Here is a 22809-nt window from a genome sequence, read left to right on the forward strand (position 1 = left end):
GGACCCCGGGACCAAGACATGAGCTTAAGGCAGCTGCTTAACGGACTGAGCCACCCAGGTGCCCCTAACTTATCTTTATAATGGGACCATGGGACTCAGTTCTACCCAAAGCAACATATGAACAACCAGGATAGTTATAATGGACTTTCTTTTATAATGGAATGAGGAAGAAAGTAAGGATGTGGTTATAAACACCATTCTCTCAGTGAAATGAGGAAGTGGCAGCATTATATTTGCATTTTATGATCCCAAGCAAGCACTTTCCCTAACCTCTTCCAGTGTAACACCTTAAAATCTGCATACCCCTCTCACTACATCTAATCCACAATCAGAAAACAAACATGCTCTACCATAAGGCTGAATGATTTTTCCTTCCCTCTAAAAGCTGAATTTTTGTAAGAAAATGGCAATTCAGCTGGTTTAACTATTAATGTTATCTACTATGAAAATCCTATTGAAATAAATTTGAATAAATTCGCACAGTCCTTCAAATTAGCAAATGTCTCCCTCTGTCCCACATATTCCTATTACTTCTTCCTCCAAGAATTACTTCCGGATTAACTCGATGCTACTTAGTTATTTTTTTGTTCTACATTTGCATACAATTCAAACACTATTTACCAAGACAGGGCTTTGCAAAGACCTGTTACATTTGAAGAGTTTTTGGTTCCCCAATAAAATCAGAAACTACTTAAGACTAAAACTATGTGTTCTAATACTTAAAAACAAAGGTCAAGTACTCACAGGCCACCACAATACTCAGGAGTCAATTCATCCTCTGCAAACATGAAACAAGTTCCAAACACACTGTATTCTCACAAAGTAATTTGGACACAACTCCATTGTTTCATTCATTTTTTATCACACTTTGATAGAACACCAGCTGTGCAAACTCTCCTGGCACGCCCCTCCTCAAAAATTGCCCAGATTCCTCATTGCCTACCAAAGTTCTTCCTTTGACATTCAAAACACAATCTCTCATACACCCACATTCCAGGTTCTCCCAGACATCCCTTTGCCTACACCACCCCCTCACCCAGGACCGCTCCCCCCATCACAATCAGCATTCCCGACCTCTACCTTCACCTGTTAGTTAGTAGGTCTCTACAGTGTGTCCACACTAAGAGAGGTCCCTATAAATATTTTCTAATTTGAATATTTAATATTCAATAAATTGAATAAAGCTTTAGCTCCTATCAGTCACAACCACCATCAACTCAAGTCTTACAGGAAGATACTAGCCTGTAAACAAGTAACCCCAATACCAGACAACCCCGTAAGTATACAGTAAGCTCTAACTTATAGTAAGGTAAGCCATACCTAAGCTATGTTCAGAATCAACATACTGCTGATGCACTATAGCCACAAAGTTTACTTGGGACGTACAAAGGTAGAAAAAATGAAGAATCAGGGGCGCCTGGGTGGCACAGCGGTTAAGCGTCTGCCTTCGGCTCAGGGCGTGATCCCGGCATTGTGGGATCGAGCCCCACATCAGGCTCCTCCACTATGAGCCTGCTTCTTCCTCTCCCACTCCCCCTGCTTGTGTTCCCTCTCTCTCTGGCTGTCTCTATCTCTGTCAAATAAATAAATAAAATCTTTAAAAAAAAAAAATGAAGAATCAAAAAATTTAAAAATTTGTTCTGTTTTTCAATGATCAAAACTAGTTTGGCCTACTGGACCAAGCTCTGAATACAGGGCTTTGCCTACATTAGGTATTCAAGAAATAGCTTCTTGATGAAATGAACCTGTAGGCATTTCCGGGCAATGAGAAGGAGGACCAACTTGGGGTACTGGGGCTGGGAAGGATGCAGAATGGCTGAGATGAGAGAGAAGAGAGCCTGGATAATCCTGGGTTCTCCCAGGACCAGAATCTTCAATCCCCATACTGACTGTTTCTGATCCTTTCTTTCCCCATGTTTATAGATGCTCCCTTGCCCTTCCCCCCACGGATCCACCACCCATTCCCAGTACCTAATGACTCCTCTCTCAGCAGTGAGCTTGCAGCCACCACATCTGCCTCTCTCCTCTAATACCCCACAAAAATGAGAGGTATGATGACCAAAAAATCTAACTTCTCAAGCCCTTCTCTAATCTAGTATATTCCTTGGGCTAGCGGACAACCTTTCCATACTTCACATGCCAAGAACAAACAAGTTTGTTTTTAGGAAAACCAGGCATTTCACTCTAATTTTATGTAATCCTGTACAGAACTCTAGCGGTGCAAAGGAGTATACACAGAAAAGTGAAGTGAGGTTCTTTCCCCCAGAGATATCATTCCATCTCTATTTACAATAACTAAAACAAGATTGCTACTCTGTGAACAGAGTAGCTCAGCCACATTCTGTTTTCAGGCTTGTTTGGGGAAAGGAGCTGTGAGCCAAACATCTATGTACAATGTGTCTGTGAGAAAACACATCCTGAGTTCTCCAGAACTTCTTTGTCTTCTCAGAAGACTGGAGCCACAACCTGGGACACAGCACAATATAAAGAACATGGCTTCTGGCATATCAGACCTGTGTCTGTGTACCAGCTCTGACACTAAGCAACTCAGGAAATGTTACTTTAACTTGTGAATTTGGGCTTTCTCATTCATCAAGTAGGAATAGATTCTTGTGATGATTAAATTAGAAATATATTAAATGTGGGGCGCCTGGGTGGCTCAGTCGGTTGAGCATCCAACTCTTGGTTTCGGCTCAGGTCACCATCTCAGGGTCCTGGGATTGAGCCCAGCCCAACAACCTGCTGAGCACTCAGCAGGGAGTGTGTTTGAGATTCTCTCTCCCTCTGCCTCTCCCGCTGCAGCACACATGCACATGCACTCTCTCTCAAATAAAAAAATAAGAAATATGTTAAATGCTTTGATTTCTCTATGCCTTAACCTTGTTTTCCGCTTTCTTTGTGAAATACTTTCATTTAAATGCATCTGGAATATTTTTATTTTTAACATGTATCCAATTTTTTTTTTTAAAGATTTTATTTATTTTGACAGAGAGAGTGCACACACACAAGCAGGGGGAGCAGCAGAGGGAGAGAAAGAAGCAGGCTTCCTGCTCATGTGGGGCTCGATGTGGGGCTCGATGTGGGGCTTAATCCCAGGACCCCAGAATCATGACCTGAGCTGAAGGCAGATGCTTAACTGACTGAGCCACCCAGGCGCCCCACATGTATCCAAATTCCTAAAGAAAAAAATGAGTGAGAATACCAGGATGGCTATAAAAGGCTTCCACTTACAGAATCAAAGACACTTAACAATTACCTGTTGTTCTTTTCTTTCTGTTGCATGATGACACTTTTCAATTCTCCAATGCCTCAAGAAATCTCGAAGGTATCCAAAGAGAGTGAGTACACCATATCCCACATAAGTAAGCACAGCAACCAGCATTGGTGTTTCTTCAAAATCTTCATTAAATGGTCTTTTGTAAAGTCCTCCATTTTGTGTAACACGATGGAACTGAAACACAGGTTAAAAACATTAATTTCGATCCCAAGAAAGACTACTGCTTAAAACCTAATTCCTTACAGATATGCATAATTTCAGAATCCTCTAATAGTGAAAAAAATCCACTAAGATCTAGCAGGACATAGTTTTTTCAACAGAAATATTACAAGTTATATATACTTTAGACAAACAGCAAAGAAAGAAAAACAGAGAAGGAACTGCCTAAGAACAATGCTTAACACTCATTTCTGTCATTATTTGTTTTTTTAACTAGATCTTAAAACACTATGATTGGAGCGTGTATAATTTCCTGTGTTCTAATAAAGCAAATAAAAAAAAAGGAATCCACAAAGAAAAAGCCTATCCTGAAAAATAGTATATTAGCTTACAAATGAAAGAGTCAAAGTAAATCAGTCCTAGAAGAAACTAAAATATTTATATTTTCCTGCTACACGATCTTTTTTTTTTTTTTTATGTAGTCTTAAAGCCACCAGCCGTCGTATTCCAAATAATGACCAGCACTAGGCCCCCGTGGAAACCCGTGGTTTATTAACAGCTTTTGGTGTAGTAACACAAATAAGTTACGCACAAAAGTGAAATGCTTACGTAAGAGTGGCCCGGCACTGTACAGAAGTAGAAAATGGAATGCAACACAAGGGGAAAAACAGTTAAGAGTGATCAGTAACTGTCATGAAATCATCCTGTCCCCCTTCATCTTGACCTAAGTATCCATTTCCACTTTAAGATTATCCCAGGTTTCATCCTTTGGGATACTTGAATTTTAATATACAGATACCAAGCTACTGTACTTTTGATCTCAGAGCTTAAAGCTTTTTCTTTTTTGGCCAATCTTAATGGAAATCTTGTTTTATGGAAAAATCTCATCACAGAAGTTTGTGTGCTAACTTTATTCTTAACTTTGAAACAGCCAACTGCAGTGAGGACGCGCATTCACTATTCACCAGGAACATATTTTCAACTGAGCACTGTGTTAGAGTTATGAAAGGACCCTATTCTTATGAAAGAATCAAAGATTCTCTCTTGGCCTCTCAGGCAACTTGATCGAAGGGTTAAACATATTTTAGAATATTATATCCCAATAATATTCTTTTGGGAAAACTACCTGAATGCTCCAAGTCAGAATAGTTGGAAAAGAAACAGTTGTTCTTAAGAAAGGAAAGGCTTTCAGACAGGCATGATACTTGGACTCTGTTGGCACTGCTTCAAGTTGATGGCCTGAAGAACTTCTGAAAACTATGTGTAAAACTGATACAGGTCTTCATCAATCTCCTCAAAGGGGTGGAAGTCTGTGTAGATGTTTACTACTTGAACTTTTATGCAGAAGCAAGGTTGCAATGTGTTTAGAACAGAATATCTAGAGGTGAGCCAATAACTGAAGAGATTGTTTAAAAATTAATAATACAGCATATCAACAAGCTATTAAGCTGGACAAAGCAAAATCAAAAGCACTTAAAACACGACAAAAATAATATTCTGATCATCTTTTAAAAAAAAAACTGTACCTAAAAGAACACTGTATTTAATACCAGTACCCAACTCTCCTTGACTCTGAAACTGTTTTCTCTCACAGAACATACTAGTAAAAAGTCAGGTAATGTTCAGAGCTCCTAAGTCTAAATGTGTGACAGATTTATATGTCAGGAATGCTGTGGGTGGATCTCTTTAAAAGATATCCGCCTCGATCTAAGACACACCCAAACCAACACGACCAAGTATATTCATACAGTTGGCTGGACTGTCTAGGAAGGAGGAAGTTAAATCATTAGTTTGCTTTTAAATATTGTGATTCTATCACAGTGTCACTTTAAATTAACTGCATTTTAAGGAACTGAGATTCAACTATAACTTTTGGAAAACAGCCTCAGTCAAAACACAGGTCATTCTGATCATTCACGGTGAGAATGCACAGGCCAACTGACAACCAAATTTCTGATAGTTGACAAAATCTTAGAAATCAGAGGAAAAAAATCACTTGATCTTCAATTACTGATGCCAAATTTAATTTCTGACATGATTCAAATAAAAATAGTAGTATTACCACATCTGAAACTAACAATGTACTATATGTTGGCTAACTGAATGAAAAAATGAAAAAAACAGTATTACCATCTTATATATGTATAATGTCCCATAAGGGAAAGCACCAGGCTTATTCTGCTCATTATCGCACATCCAGCAGTCAGGATAGTATTTATTAAGGGCTAACCAGTAGTAAGTACTCAGTAATGTTTCCTTTTATTACTATTAGTATTACAGAAAGTGGACCCTTATAGGAGCTCAATAAGTATCTGTTGAATGAAAGAAAATACACATTACGTCAAATTCACACTAAACAAAACATTTCATATTCTGGATTCATCAAGCAAGAGGACTCTTAAGAGGCCTTTCATTCATTCTAACCAGAATTACACTGTCAACAAGGCAATCAAGAAAAATATTAGCTTATCACTCCCTCCAAGTCAAAAAAACAAAACAAAACAGTTGTCAGTCTGCTCACATTAAACAGACAAGAATATAACAGTGCTAGTATTATTAATCAAGGGAAGCTTTAAGTACTCCACGAAAAATCAAGATATGTTTGCTTGAAAAGTAACATTTTTTTCAAGAAAATGCAAAAGAAAAAAGGCCAAGGAAGAAATTTTTTTCCCCATCAAAATCATAAGCATATCATCATAAAACACATTACAAGAGGAGGGGGGAAAAACAAACCAATAAGCCATTTTGTTCACGTGCCTGTAGGCCGTCAACTATACTTATTAAACAGCTGGAAAAAGACTCTTAACTAAAGCAATAATGGAAAGGTATAATCAAGATAAACCATAAACATTATATATATATGCATATATATATGCATATATAAATATATATATGCATATATATATGCATATATAAATATATATATATGCATATATATATGCATATATAAATATATATATATATATGCACACTAAAATCATCTGGAAGGAGATACAGAAATTGGAGTGGGGAGTGGGATAGAGACAGAACACCTACTACCTATTTATAACCCTCTGAAACGATTTTTCATTTTTAACAGAGTACATATTACTGAATTTTCATTTATCATTTTGTTTTAAAAATGCTTAAACTGAATTTTCTGATTTGATTCACTATTTGGACTAAAACAGAGTTAATAAAAGCAACATACGCCTCTCATGATTAACCTCAGGTCTCTACCTACAGCCTCTCTAGAGAACTCTCCTCTACTTGCTAGCTCTCAGACTGTAAAGGCTGGTAAGTAAGCACAAGTCCACAGGTCAATTCCAAATTTTCCCCAGAACTCCAAATTTACATTTCCAACTGCCACCTGTAAGTTTCACTTGGACATCCCAACTCAACAAGTCTAAAGCTGAACTTCTCTCACCATCTTAACTCCTCCCTCAATTAAAACCAGATTATCCTCCTGTATCACCCACCTGGTTGGTAGCATCACCACCCAGTCTACCCAGTCTCCCAAGTTTGGAAGTCATCTTTAGCTCTGCCTCATTTTTGGACTTCATTATAGAACCAGTAATGAATTTTTGTGCCGTCGTTCAAGACCTTCTTGTGGGGCAACAGGGAATTTTAAGAAGGCTGGAAATGTTCTACATCTTGAGAGAGGTACTGGAGACACAGTACACACACAGGTGAAAAGTCAGGAGCATGATATATATACTTTATGCACTCACCTGAATGTATGTTACTCCTCAATTTTAAAAAACCCTCAGTGCCTCCTTCACTGAACCATTGCGAGACCCTCCACCTCCCATCTGGTCTGCCTGCTACCAAGACCCTCTCCACACCCCATTTATTCTTCTAATCACACCAAACTTCTTGCCGTTCTTTCCAACAAGAATCCTCCCCTAGATAAGGAGTGCAAATCTTCTAACAGTAATAAGGCAATAGTAAATAATGTTCACTGTGAAAAGTCAAGAAGCAGTAAAATAAGCATTTTACAGTGTGGAGGAAAACATCAAAAAGAAGATGGAAAAAAGAGTCATAGAGAGCAGGAACTGTTATGTATTTCATAACAAGCCTTGTGGAACCGTCTGATGCTTGAAACCATGTCCTACAAGCTGTTAGGAATTCTTAGATCCTACAGGACTGGACCACAGAGCTATTTCATTGTGAATGTGTGTTATTTTCAAGACAAGAAAAGAATAATTCCGAAGACAATTTAGAGATCATCAGGGTACCCTTCTCAGTTTCAAAGGTGGGGGGACCATCACTTCAGATAGAATCAACAGAAGTGCCTCGGAAAGGAAGCCTGAAGCATAGGGGGTACAGGGGAGTGATCCCTAAACCAATGGGTCCAGAGGGCATGGCATCAAACCAAAGAGGATTATCTTGATCCTTAAGATCTCATGGAATTTGCCTTGCTAAATTTTGGACTTGGTTGGGACCCATCACCCCTTTCTTCCTTCTGATTTCTCTTTTGGAATTGGAATGTCTATCCTCTGCGTGTCCCACCATAGTATTTTTGAAGCACATAACTTACATGGCTTCACAAGCTCACAGCTGGAGAGGAACTGTCTTAGGATGAACTGTATCTTCAGTTTCACTCATAACAGATGTAGATGATATCTAGATGAGACTCTGGAATATAGACTTTAGAGTTGACGCTGGAATGAGTTAACACTTCTGAGTTTGTTGGGGCAGAATAAATGTATTTTGCATGCAGGAAGAACATGATTTTAAGGGGATCATGGGCTGAATGTTATAGGCTGAATGTCTGTCTCCCCCCACCTCATTCATATATTGAAGCTCCAGTGTGATTCTATTTCAAAGTAGGGCCTTTGCGAGGTAATCAGGTTTACACTAGGTCTTGAGGGTGGGCCCCATAATGTGATTAGTACCCTTATAAGAAGAGAAGGCAGGGATCTCTACTGAAGAATGGCCCTGTGAACACACTGTGAGAAAGCTTTCTACAAGTCAAGAAGAATGCCCTCACCAAGAACTCAATCTGCCAGCAAGCAACCTGGTCTGGGACTTCCTAAACTGTGACAAATATCCGTTAAGCCACCTCATCTATGGTGTTTTGTTATAGCAGTCCAAGCTGACTAAGACAATGGTAAAGGGAGAAAATGTACACAATCTACCCTCAACTAGTTCAGGAAAAAGTAACTGTGGTGTGTGTGTGTGTGTGTGTGTGTGTGTGTGTGTGTGTGTAGAGAGAGAGAGAGGGAGAATGATGGAGAATTTTCTTCATGAACCATTTGAGCCAAGTGCAGCTACGATGTACCTTTATACTTCAGTGTGTCTCTCTTAAAAACAAAGATATTCTCTTAAATAACTACAGAACAATTTTCAATCAGGAAACCAATAGAATACTAATAGCTAGTCTACGGACTATAGATTTTGTGAACTGTCCAAATAATGTCTTTATAGCCGAAAAAAAAAAAAAAGTCCTAGAGCATGTGTTGCATTCTGTCTCTCTAGTTTCAGAATAGAAAAAAAAAAAGGGGGGGTTTACACTGTAAACTGACTTATAAGGAATGATCCTAAGCAGAGGTTTCAAGAATACCATGAAACAACACAGGGTAACTATGTAATGATGCAATAATGGGGAAGTAATTAGTGGGAAACAAAAGCACACACTTCTGATATGAATTTTAAAAAATCACATGAGCATGAATTTATAAGCAAACAGACATATTCCTGCTGAATGTCATAGCAGTATGACAGAACCCACCCACTTGACAGATAGTTTGGAACGTTAAAAAACAAATTAACGTCCAATATGAACATCCATTACTATTTGGCAATCAAAGGACTGCCACCATGCCCTTTCTGCTAAAAGAATCCCATCCACTTCCAGTGGTATATTCTGTTCCTTAAAATTAGTTCTGCTGAAATGGCCCTTTCTTGGAATTTTACTGAAATGTACTAGCCTCTCCCTACTGCATACCATACATACTAAAGGCGTTTGGAGCTTTGCACCAGTCACTCAAGATATTCCACAATCTGAACATATATTTCCAGAAGTGTCCTCTTTTTTCTACAGGCAACTTAAGTAGGGAGTCCACATTTTTTCTTGCAATCAGGATAAATTCCCTACTTTTTGTCAGTAAGTGTCTCCTAAGGAATGGACTGAAAAGTGCTTCCAAAGCTCGCTGGAAAACAAACATATTTTGACATTATGATTTTCCTATTTGAAAACTCAGAAACGGAGACGCCCACGTGTATGTGCCCTGGCACATTTCAGTTCAGCGGCGCCCCGTGCACTCGGGCAGCAGGGTTCTGCCCCGGGGTCACTGTTCTCCCCTGCCACCCACATCTGCGGGGTAGTACCTCCCGATCTCCAGATAAGCACCGGGGCCTAACAGCCGGATGCCGCAGTCAGGAGATCCAAGCAAGAGCGCAGCTCTGCCACAGATCCTGCTCCTTGCTTGGAGCTCTCTTCACTTCTACATGTGCTGGGCCTATAACACCATGCCCTCCACGCTGGTTCTGGAGTGGGCACCGCGAGAGGCTACCTGGTTAGCATCAGTTTCCCTTCTCTGCGGATAATCTCTTGATACTGGGGGGTAGGTCCCTGGTGGTCACAGCTGTGCAGTATGACCATATTCCTGGAGCCTAACTGACCGACACGGGAGTAAGCACCTATGCCAAAACGAACCCAACAATCCTCTCTCATGGGGATTTATGATTTCAACAGGTTAAGAGTGTGAAGGGTACTAGACCTCCAACATTCTGGAGAAAAGGTCCATGAACTCCTGCTGCTGAGGGCCCAAGCACTGTGCTATTAACTGCATGACTTCTCCTGAGTTATTCACCAGTTCTACCCTACTCCCTCCTTTTATCCATTTTTTGCATGCCTATCATCCTTGCAATAAATCACCTTTTTGTTTAGATAGAGGCAGTTTCTGTTCCGATCAACTGAAAAAAATGTATTTATTTTTTACTTTTTGTTTAAAGATTTTATTTATTTGAGAGAGAGAGAATACAGCTGGGGGAGGGTCAGAGAGAGAGCGAGAGTGACAAGCAGACTCCCTGCTAAGCGCGGAGTGGAGTATAGGGCTCTGTTCCAGGACCCTGAGATCATGACCTGAGTTGAACTCAGACGCTTTGCCAACTGAGCCACCCAGGTGCCCCTTAACTGAAAGAAATTTAACAGATACATATTCCATATTCCATGTCGAAATCTCTTAGAACTTCTTTTGTACGCTTACAGACTGGGTATTTATATGCTAACAGAGCCTATAGATATGTCTCCCAACTCTGTCAATTTTGTGCATCTGGAATATTATTCACTTTTTTTTTTAAGATTTCATTTATTTATTTGACAGAGACAGAGACAGCCAGCGAGAGAGGGAACACAAGCAGAGGGAGTGGGAGAGGAAGAAGCAGGCTCCCAGAGGAGGAGCCCGGAATGGGGCTCGATCCCACCTCTGGGATCACGCCCTGAGCCAAGGGGAGACGCTTAATGACTGAGCCACCCAGGTGCCCCTACTGTTCACTCTTTATCTAGGATAAAGGATACCTGGTTCAAAATTATAAGGTACTGAAGGACATGGGATTCTCACTGCCTGCTATAACTGAACTGTTTCCAGGTTCTCATTAATACACATGAAGACAGACCAAAAAAGGGAAACAAAAAATCTGAACTAGTATTTTTAAAAAGGGCAACAGAAGACCACAGATCAAAATTCAGACAATATTTGTCCGCTAACTTTGCCTAACTGTGAGAACATGCTCATAACCATTAAACAAGACTCTTTCATGGTTGACAAATCATAAAAAGGGATGTAATAGATTATTTAATACAAGAGCTTAAGAAAATTGACTATTTAGGAAAAAAAACTCTGGTTAGAGTTTCTCCTCAGACCATACTATGACAGAGACGGCTAACTGGCTCCCCGTGGACATTCTCCCTATCTCCCCTTTAGTAATAGGATCCCTCAGTTTTAGCTGGGTGCATGGCCATCCAGCTACAGTCTACATTTCCCAATCTCTCCAGCAGCTAAGGAGCCATATATGAAATTCTGGCCAAAGAGGAAATGAACAGAAGGGACAGGTACCAAGGCTGGATTACATCCTTTAAAACAGCAATTGCTCTCCTTCCACTTCTCTTTCTACCAGTGGCTTGGAATGGAGATGTGGTTGAGACTGAGATGTGAATAAAAACAACATCCTAAAAGATTACAGAACAAAGAAGACAGCTCATAACCTACCTACGGAGTTCTAGCAGTCTACCTTCAGACTTTACTGAGAGAAATAATTTCTATATTGTTTGAACAACTTTATTTTTATGTCTCATTTACAACAACAAAAACAAAACAAAACAAAAAAGCTTCTAGGTTAAAATTAACAGGTAGAGGCAAGCCATTAATTTTACAGAACAACTAGATAAAACAACATAGATTACTCAAGACAAGAAACAGTTTTAAAGACAATGAAGAACTGTCTTCCATGCAAAGCAAAGAGGGCATTATACACTAAAATTCCAGAGAGGGAAGAACCCTTCCTTAAGCAATTTCAATTGCTAGTCATTTTCTCTCCTGGTGGTATTTGCAGAATGTGAACATGAATGATCATAACTGGGCTTGCCATAGGCAGAAGAACTCTGCCAAGACAAAGAAAAGGCAGCTGAGTTTATGATAGCTTTATAGGATGGTGTAACAGACTAGATTCTAGCACAGCCCCAGATGCATGGCCAGTTTTCTGCACAGGACACTTACCAAGTGCTAGAGAAGCTAGAGAGCAGGACTAGAATGGTGACTTGAAATCAACCACAATTTTACAATGCTTAGGAGATAAAGTCATACTGGAGAGAAGGGCTTGCAACAAACATACAATGGATCCCATCCTTAGACAATGCTCCCCAGAATAGACTGAATCTACCCAAAGCTTTAGTCCAGCTCCATCCCTAGTTAGATGGCGGATGCTCAGCCCCACACGGTACCTAAAGAGCAAAAGGCAAAAACAACATGGACTTGGATCTCTCCAGGTCCGTTATACACAGTGTTCGGCAATCAATCAAAAATGTCTGCTTTCCCAGGGGGCGGCACGGAGGGAATGTGGGCATGATTGAAGGAGACAGAAAGCAGAGGACACAGCAGCCTCCGTATTCCCTCTCATCACTGCCGTATGCCAGCCCTGGGAAATTCCTTACAACTTGACCCCTCCTTCCCTTTAACTTCACATGCCCAGAAATGGACATTCCTCCTGTTTAATCTTTTAACATTCCAAAACTGCACAAATAACTTTCAGACATCAAGGCCGCTCCTAGGAACTCAGAGCTCCCTTTCTACCAAGGAGCTCAAAATCAGCAGAATCATCTCATTCTCTTCAACAAATATTTCATCTCTGTTATGTCAAGGACTGTACTCTGTACTGGAAAATATAAATAGGAGATAATCCGGGGTGCCTGGCTGGCTAAGTCAGTGAAGCGTATGATTCTTGATCTTGAGGTTGTGAGTTCAAGCCCCATACTGGGTGCAGAGATTACTGAAAAATAAAATCAGAAGAACGACGAAGACGACGACGAAGAAGAAGAAGAAGAAGAAAAGAGGTTGTGTTCCCTCTCTCACTGGCTGTCTCTATCTCTGTCAAGTAAATAAATAAAATATTTTTTAAAAAATTAAAAAAATAAAAAATAGGAGATAATCCTAGTATTCAAGAATTCTTCAGGTTTTTTTGTTTTTGTTTTTGTTTTCAAAAAAGGATGCAAAGATCAGCGCGGTTTCTGAGATAAAAAGATTCTCACTCTTCCTCTTCACACGACTAAATGACAACACCAAAGAAAGGAGATTAAGCAATGTGTCCAGTCATAGGAAAACTAAATTCAAAGTTGGGATTAGGATCCAACTCTTTACATTTTCCATTTATTGCCATTTCTTGGTCATATTTCTGAGATTTTTCTATGAATCAAATTTTCCTTTAATTATTTTCAGAAATACTACAACTTAGTCTGATCGTTTTTAAATCATCTGTGGCTTATTATTAGAATTTCGCTTTAAACTCACCCTTTGCGCTCCTTTTTGCTCTTCATATAGAATTAGCGAATTCTGCTGTTCGTATTACTAGCTATACTTGGATTAAGTAGTTATATATGAGCTTCCTCTAAGAAAACGTCTGTTTTTAGGAAACTAGAACACTAATTTTGCTGTCCTAGAAATAACCTGCTTCCTCCTCCTCTATTACACAAGCCAAGCCTGTACAGGAGGCAATAAAGATACTGTCCTTTAGCAAGCACAGCAGAGCTTTCTGATAGGTAGCTCTATTACAGTCCAATCGCTGATCACACAGCAGGTTTCACAGCCTAGCCTCACAGCTTTTCAAATCAAGGTGAGAATGGGAGAAATGGCAAAAAGTCAGTAGTGACAGATTTCCCTTCCCTAAGGAAGCACTAAGCATCATCTCACAGCTCAGAGCCCTCATAAGACAACAGGAAGGGTGCTACAGAAGTCCCACTAATGGCCACGCTGCCCCTTAGGAAGAGCTAACAGAAAGGTGATAAAATAGAGTGGGTCTGTGCCATTTCCAGACGATTGGACCATCATCGGCCTGCTCTTATTCCTCCTCACAAGCTGTCACCACTACCAGGAACACTCATTAAGCCCCTACTGACTTTAACCACCTGCAAGCACGAAACACTAAAAACTGCACTATGGGTGTCTTTTTAATGGCACATGTACCACAACCTGATTCTTGTGTATGTTTACATTATTTTGGAAAACTGGTTTTTGTCAACCAGCAAGTATATATGAAATAGCATACTGTAATTAATACAAAAAAATTGATAAAAATCTACTCAACATGTAGATTTATCGAAACTTAACAATTAGCTTATAGGCTTTAGATCTTATTTTTCCCATTCTATAAAACATTAAAGTTGTCATTCATTCTTTCATTTATTCCACTGATACTTACTGAGCCTCTACTACGAGCTAAACATGATCTGAGCACTAGAATACAGTACCATACACTCCAGTGGGAGAGGCGGACGATAAACAATCAAGTAGATATACAATAAAATACCAGGCAGTTTGTTAAGTTCTATAACCAGGAAAAAAAAATCATGGCAAGAGGAAAGTATTTTAGACAAGGTGGTCAAGGATAACCTCTCTGAAGGAAGTAAGGGGTGAGTGAGATCTACACGACGGTAGGGAGAAAATTAAGGAGAAAAGTTTTCCAGGCTGAGCTAACAGGAGGACACAAGCCCTGAGGCAGGCACACTCCATGTGTTCCCGGAAGGGCAGAAAGGCCCACTTGGCTGCAGGACAGTGACCTGGCAGGACATGAAGTCAGAAGTGTGTGAGAGCCAGATGACAGAGGGTCTTGTAAACCGATAGAAACTCTGTCTTTCGTTGTCAGCGATAAGCAGCTCTCCAGAGAGCGAGAACGTCATGCTCCTCTGACTGATGTTTAAGCAGTTCCCTAATCTTTTTAAGAAGTTTGTCCTGGGGAAGTGCCGCTTCCCTCTTGCCCCCTAAGTATAAAAGCTACCCTCAATTTGGTGTTTATCATTTCCATGCATTTAAAAAATACCTTTCCTTTTAAAAATAAATAATACCTTTCTTATATAAATACATAGCCATAAACAATATAGTATTGCCCGGCATGTTTTTAATCCTCATATACGTATCATACTGTATGTATCTTTCTGCAACTTTTGTTTAACAATATGTGTCTGAGATTTGCCCCTGCCTTTAATAAAGATCTAGACTGATCTTTTTCAGTGCTGTACTCACTGTATCAATATGCCATACCGGTTTTTTGTTTGTTGTGAGGGTGGGGATAGGTGGGTTAAGTCATTCTCCAACTAATGAAAAGCTGGGTTACTTCCAATTCTTTGTTGTGTTTTTATAGTAAACTTTTAAACATGTCTCCTTGTGCCATGAGCAGAATTTCTTCAGAAAAGAGTGTGTTACAGGTTGAACTGATCCCCACAAAATATTATGTTTTAGTCCTAACCCCCAATACCTCACATTACATGCGCATTAGGTTGGATATAAAAATGTTCTTTCTTAGTGCAGGCTGGAACAAAAATGTTTGAAAACCGCAGCTGTTGTCATACCCAGAGACAAACTAAATAAGGTAGTCATTAGGAATGTGTATTTCAACTTTTGTAGAAATTACCAAATTGTTCTCCAAGGCAATTGTACCAATTTATGCTAAGAGCGCCTGTACACAAGTTCTCACTGCTACATAACACTGTCAACCTTTAATATGGTCATATTTTTACAGCTTTCAAAAGCTACAGATGAAAACAGTTATTTGACTGTTTTAATTTACATTAACTTGAACTAGTGAGGATGAGCATATTCATGTATTTATTTTCCAATCAAGTTCCTTTTCTCCTATAAATTGACAGTTCCTATCTTTCCCATTTTTCTCCTGGAGTGCACACTTGTTTCTCACAAATTTATAAGGCTTTCTGGTCGGGATGCTAACCCTTTATCAGTGACGTGTTACAAATGTCTCCTCCCAGTCCAGGGCTTGATTTTTTTACTTTTGGTGTCACTTTGTTTATGATGTCATATGGTGCACAAAGCTTCTGGTTTTTAAATAAGTTTTATTGAAATATAATTAACAAATCATTAAATGTGTCCAAGTGTCCAGTTCAGGGGCTTTTATTATATTCACATAGTGGTACAACCATCATCACAACTTTACTTTAAAACATTTTCATTACCCCCAAAACAAACTCCTGGCCCTGGCAAACTGCTAGTCTCTGTGGCTTTACCTATCCTGAACATCTCATGTTAGTGGAATCATACAGTACAGAGCCGTTTATGTCTGGCTTGTTATACTACACAAAATGTTTCTTTCATCCATGTTGTAACATGCATCAGTACTTTATTTCTTTTTATTGCTGAAGAATACTCCACTGTAAGATTATACAATATTTTATCTGTTCATCAATTTATGGATATCTGGCTTGTTTCCACTTTTTGACTATTAGGACTAATCCTGCTACAAGCATTCATGTAGAAGTTTTTGTGCGTATGTATGTTTCATTTGTCTGGGGAATAGAAATACAGAATCATATGGTGACTTTATGTTTAGCACTTTAGGAACTGTTTTCCAAAGTGGCTGTATTGTATGATCCCACCAGCAATGTATAAGGGTTCCAATTTCTCCACATCCCCACCAACACTTGTTAATGGGTTTTCATCTGAGCTATCCCAGTGGGTATGAAGTGGTATCTCACTGTGGTTTTGATTTGCATTCCCCTAATTGACTAATGACACAGAGCATCTTTTCGTGGGCTTATTAGCCATCTGTACATCTTCTTTAGAGAAACTGTCTATTCAAATCCTTTGTCTATTTGAAATTGGGTTGTCTTGTTATTGTTGAGCTGTAAGAGTACATTATATATTCTAGCTAACAAGTCCCTTATCTACTATATGATTTCAAATATTTTCTCCCATACTGTGTATTACCTTTTCATTCTCTTGATGGTGTCCCTTGAAACACAAAAGTATAAAACATTACAAAAGTTCATTTTCACCTACTCCAGTTTTTAGTGGGTTGCTTATACTTTTAGAGTCATGTCTAAAAAAACCACTGCCTAGGGGCGCCTGGGTGGCATAGTGGTTAAGCGTCTGCCTTCAGCTCAGGGCGTGATCCCAGCATCATGGGATCGAGCCCCACATCAGGCTTCTCCGCTAGGAGCCTGCTTCTTCCTCTCCCACTCCCCCTGCTTGTGTTCCCTCTCTCGCTGGCTGTCTCTATCTCTGTCGAATAAATAAATAAAATCTTTAAAAAAATAAAATAAATAAAAAATAAAAAACCACTGCCTAATCAAAATTGACAAAGATTTATACCTATGTGTTTTCCTAAAAATTTGACAGTTCTTAACATTTAGGTCTTTGGTTCATTCTGAGTTGATTTTTTGTATATGGATGAGGTAGAGATCCAAATTAGTTCTGCATGTAGATACATAGTTATCCCCACACCATTTGTTGAAAAGATCATCCTTTGCCCCCTTGAATTGTCTTGGTACTCTTACAGAAAAACCAACTGACCATAAATTAAGGGTTTATTTCTGGACTCTCAGTTATATTCCATTGACCTATATGTATATCTTTATGGCAGTACCACACTATCTTGATTACTGTGGTTTTATAGTGAGTTCTGAAATCAGGAAGGGTGAGTCCTCCAACTTATTTCTTCCCTTTCAAGACTTTGTCTATTCTGGGTCTCTTATATTTCCATATAAATTTTAGGATCAGCTTGTCAATGTCTCCAAGAGTCAGCTGGGATTTTGACAGGGATTGCACTTAACAATATTAAGTCTCCCTCTCTCTTTTTAAGCAAGCTCTACGCCCAACATGAACTCACGACCCCAAGATCAGGAGTCCCATGCTCTACCGAGTAAGCCGGGCACCCCAATATTAAGTCTTTCAATTCCAGAACACTGGACGTCTTTGCATTTACTTAGATCCCCTTTAATTTCTTTCAAAATGTTTTGTGGGTTCCAGGGTGCAAGTTTTGTACTATTTAAATTTCTTCCTAAACCTTTTATTCTTTTTGATGCTACTGTGTGCAAAAGTTTTAAACAATCAAACTTATCAACCTTTACTTTATAATTTGTGCTTTGTTGCTTTTAGGAAAGTCACTCTATACTTTAAGGTCATAAATATTTTTTCCTATATGCCAGAGTTTTATATTTCTTCTTATCTTCACATTTGAGTTTCTAACAACCTGGAATTGATTTAACAGATTGGTGTGAGGTGGGGATCTTTTTTTTTTTCTTCTCTTCTTCTTTTTCCACATGGAAAACCACCTGTCTCAGCACTAGTCCATTCCTCACTGATTCGAAATGCCACCACCATGATCTAGCAAACTCCATATTCATAGTGTGCTCCTTCTGGATTTTCTATTCTATTCCATCAAAATCATACTGCCAATATTACTACAGCTTTATGCTAAGTCTTATTATCTAATAAAGGTGATTCTTCCTACCTAATTTCTCTTCCAAACAGCCTTGGCTCTTCCTGGCGGCTCTTCCTGGCCCTTTGCTTTTGCACATGAATTTTAGAATTAATTTGTCAGGAAAAAAAGAATGAGAGAGAGGGAAGGAGAGAAAGAGAGAAGAAAAAACTCCAGAACACTTAGAGGGTAGGACTGTGCACTGGAACAACCCTGACTTAAAGATCAATTTGAGAAAAGTAACATTTGTGCTACATTTTCACCAATGCACTCTGGGAACTCAAGATGATTCTGTGTTACATTATATTTTGAGACAGTAGTTTAATTCATTTAAAGATGAGGTTTGGATCACTTAAATTGTGGTCAATTACACTTTAGAAATAAGGAAACTTTAAGAATATCTCTAAAGCTTCCTTTAAATTCATTTTAAAGTGATATTCTGATTCTGATCAGAATCTCATATATACACACATACATATACACATACATTTTTTGAGTGATGATCTCATTTCTAGGCATTTATCCTTGTGAAAAAATCAAGAGTGGAGATGTATAAAGTGTTCATATATTGAAAATTCCGGGGAAAGTCTACATATTATGCACAGGGATTCATTAAATAAATTACACTATAGATTCATATTATGGAATTTACATAACCCTTAAAAGAATGATGTTTGTCTTATTGACTGGTGATAGGATATAGTAATGATACTAAGCAAAAAAAAAAAAAAGATATTAAGCAATTTCTTTTATGTAAAATTGTACCCCCTCCCTATTACACAAATATAAATGTATATATATATTTGTATATTTGTGTGTATTTGTGTGTGTGTATTATTTGTCTGGCAGGATAATCAAAATGTAACAGTGGTTATCTCTGGGTTGTAGAATTTCAGGAGATATTTATTTTCTTTATACTTTAATGTGTTGGTTTAATGTTCTGCAAGTATGATGTTTTTCCAACTCCAGTATTTTCAGATAAAACTGCATGTAAAGTATGTTGACTACAAGAGAAACACTACAGGGGCACCTGGGTGGTTCAGCTGGCTAAGCATCTAATTTCGGCTCAGGTCATGGGCTCATGTCCTGATCTAGGTGGGGTCCTGGGAGGGAGCTTGGCCTCAGGCTCTCGGGTCAGCCGGGAGTCTGCTTGTTCCTCTTCCTCTGCCCTGCCCCAACTCATGCTCTCTCTCAAATAAATAAATAAAATCTTTTAAAAAAGAGAAACACTACACGTGTACCTTTTAAATTTTATTGAAAATATGCAAATGTTCAAGAAACCCTTGTTAAAACTGAAAAAATGCAAACCTTTTCAGATATGTAAACTCTGATGAGGAGTATAACACAGATACTATTCTCCTTAAGGACAAACTCTCCCCCTGGAAATTTTAAATCCCCCTAAAAGGGTTGTTGGGTTCGTTTTGGCATAGGTGCTTACCCCCGTGTCGGTCAGTTACGCTCCAGGAATATGGTCATACTGCACAGCTGTGACCACCAGGGGCCTTACCGCCCCCCCCCCGTAACAATAGATTATCCGCAGAGAAGGGAAACTGATGCTAACCGGGTAGCCTCTCGCGGTGCCCACTCCAGAACCAGCGTGGAGGGCATGGTGTTATAGGCCCAGCACATGTAGAAGTGAAGAGAGCTCCAAGCAAGGAGCAGGATCTGTGGCAGAGCTGCGCTCATGCTCGGATCTCCTGACTGCGGCATCTGGCTGTTAGGCCCCGGTGCTTATCTGGAGATCAGAAGGTACTACCCCGCAGATGTGGGTGGCAGGGGAGAACAGTGACCCTGGGGCAGAACCCTGCTGCCTGAGTGCACGGGGCGCCGCTGAACTGAAATGATCCAGGGCACATACACGTGGGCGTCTCCGTTTCTGAGTTTTCAAATAGGAAAATCATAATGTCAAAATATGTTTGTTTTCCAGCGAGCTTTGGAAGCACTTTTCAGTCCATTCCTTAGGAGACACTTACTGACAAAAAGTAGGGAATTTATCCTGATTACAAGAAAAAATGTGGACTCCCTACTTAAGTTGCCTGTAGAAAAAAGACGACACTTCCGGAAATACATGTTCAGAGTGTGGCATAACTTGTGGCGTATCTAATTTAAACTCCTCAAATGTTACCAGTAATTTTTAAACTGCCAAATCCAGTGGCTTAATAGAGTAAGATAAACCAGGCTCTACCAACTAACTAACTGGGACAGTTTTTTAAATGGTTGGAATTCAGTCTTATTTAGAACATGGTGATAATATTTGCCCTGCAAGGCCCCTGTGAAGATCAGATAGGTGAAGAAGCTGGGAGAGGTCCTGGTCACAGTAAAGGGTACCTATTGTAACTACATCTTTGGTTTCCCACCACCAAGATGTTGCTTACCCCTCCTAATTGAAACAGCCTCCCTCTCCTAGGGCTTTCTCAGACCACTTCCTAATGCTTCTGTTCTCTCACAATCAACCTTCCTCAGCAGTGTCATAGAGTACCAGGGGGTGACCAGCACAATTCCCACGATTCCCCAATATTATATCCTTCATACTTCCTCTTCTTGCTTAATGCCATCTTCTGTCTGCTTCACCAATTTGCACAGCTTCAACTATCACCCATCCATTCCTTCAACTAAGATTTCCTGAGTTCCTATTACATATTAGGCACAATGCAAATACAGTAGTCCCTCCATTACCCACGCTCAACCCCAGTCTGAAAGCTGAGGATCCTCCTTCTAACGTATCATCAAAAGCTCAAGAGTAAGTTTAATACTAGGTCACAATGCCTACGTCATCCCCCACACTTCATCTCATCATGTAGGCTTATTATCCTCTCACATCATCACAAGAAGAGTAAGTACAGTACAATAATGTATTTTGAGAGAGACCACATTCACATGACTTTTATTGCAGTATATTGTTATAATTTTCTATTTTATTATTATTGTTGTTACTCTCTTACTGTGCCTAATTTATAAATTAACCTTTATCATGGGTATGCATGTATAGAAAAATATATATACACAGGGTTCTGAACTATCCACTATATACAATGGTTGCAGGCATCCACTGGTGATCGTGGAACATATGCCCTGCGGTTAAAGGGTAGTACTGCAGTAAAATCTCAGATGTTTGCTGAAAGGGCTTACTAATTAGGCAGCAAGAGGCTTATTTTAGAATAAGTCAAAACCTTCACATTTGAGAGGTCAGTACTTATCTACACAATAGTTTCTAAACCTTCCTAGATTACAAAAATTGTTGAGTATTTTCCTCAACCTCAGTAAGTGTTATTTGGAGTAAGCCTGGGTCATACCCATAGTGTCAGTACAACTGTGTATTTCACTATACTTAGAAATTATCAGAAAGCAGGACTGGTAAAACAGACCCCATTAAAAAAATTAACCCCCAACACCAGGGGTTACCTCAATCCTTTAGGGCCCTGTAATACACATGTATTGTTTTTCATAATCAGAAGCAAAAAATTTTAGAACAAATGGAAAAACAGCAACCTTAACCTTTATAATGGGTCTTGAAGGCAGCCTTAAAGACAAATGATAAATCTTCTGAAATTAAATGTGTGAAGAGCAAGGACTTCCTTAAACAGTCACAAACTATAAATTATACTATGGAAGCTTTCTTAGAAGCTATTCAGAAGGCAACTGACTTTTGAGGCCACAAACCGTGTATTTAATCAAGTAAGGCACACCCACTCAGAATGCAAACAGTCTCTACCCATCCCTCTCAATTGCCCATTCTGCCAATACACACTACTTCTTTCTTTCAAAAAACTGAATCTAATTGAATCTCAACCAATTAACTATCTTGCCCAGAGCACTATGAAGTTTCTAGGGCACCTCGGCCAACCCTAAAAAGTGGGCAAGTCTTTCTCTGAATATGCAAGTTTTAAAATACTATCTTAGGGGCGCCTGGGTGGCACAGCGGTTGAGCTTCTGCCTTCGGCTCAGGGCGTGATCCCAGCGTTAAGGGATCGAGCCCCACATCAGGCTCCCCTGCTATGAGCCTGCTTCTTCCTCTCCCACTCCCCCTGGCTTGTGTTCCCTCTCTCGCTGGCTGTCTCTATCTCTGTCAAATAAATAAATAAAATCTTTAAAAAAAAAAAAATAAAAAAATAAAAAAAAATACTATCTTAAGAACACAGAGGTTTATATATTAAATACTGGTCTCATTTCCCAAGAATTTTTATTAAAAATAATTCCTGAGTACCTCAAATAACTCTGGAATCTTTCAGATCCGGCTAGCAAGATTTTGAAATGTTCTCCTTGAAACAAAAAGCATTCAAAACAAAAATCTAGTCCCACAGCTGTAGTTACAACATTATTTTTGCAAAGCCTTGAGGTCTTCGGAAGTCTCGTCAGGCCTTCAAAACCTGAACAGGTATCCAGGCCATTCTAGATACTCCTCCAGTTCTTGTCTCATAACTAACTTCTTTTCACCGTTACTGTTTCCTCTCAGTGGAAACAAAAGCTAG

At 39.3% G+C, this 22809-nt stretch overlaps 1 protein-coding gene across 1 annotated transcript in view; it reads right to left on the reverse strand.

Moving 5' to 3' along the window:
- The window catches only part of SPTLC2 (serine palmitoyltransferase long chain base subunit 2), a 98915-nt gene that overhangs the window by 70671 nt on the left and 5435 nt on the right, over positions 1-22809 (reverse strand). The window contains exon 2 of the mRNA XM_002926349.3: positions 3257-3451. Within this exon, the coding sequence (XP_002926395.1) occupies positions 3257-3451 (195 nt within the window). The remainder of the gene's footprint in view (positions 1-3256; positions 3452-22809) is intronic.

Source organism: Ailuropoda melanoleuca, chromosome 14 (genome assembly GCF_002007445.2).
Source record: "Ailuropoda melanoleuca isolate Jingjing chromosome 14, ASM200744v2, whole genome shotgun sequence".
Taxonomy (NCBI): Eukaryota; Metazoa; Chordata; class Mammalia; order Carnivora; family Ursidae; genus Ailuropoda; species Ailuropoda melanoleuca.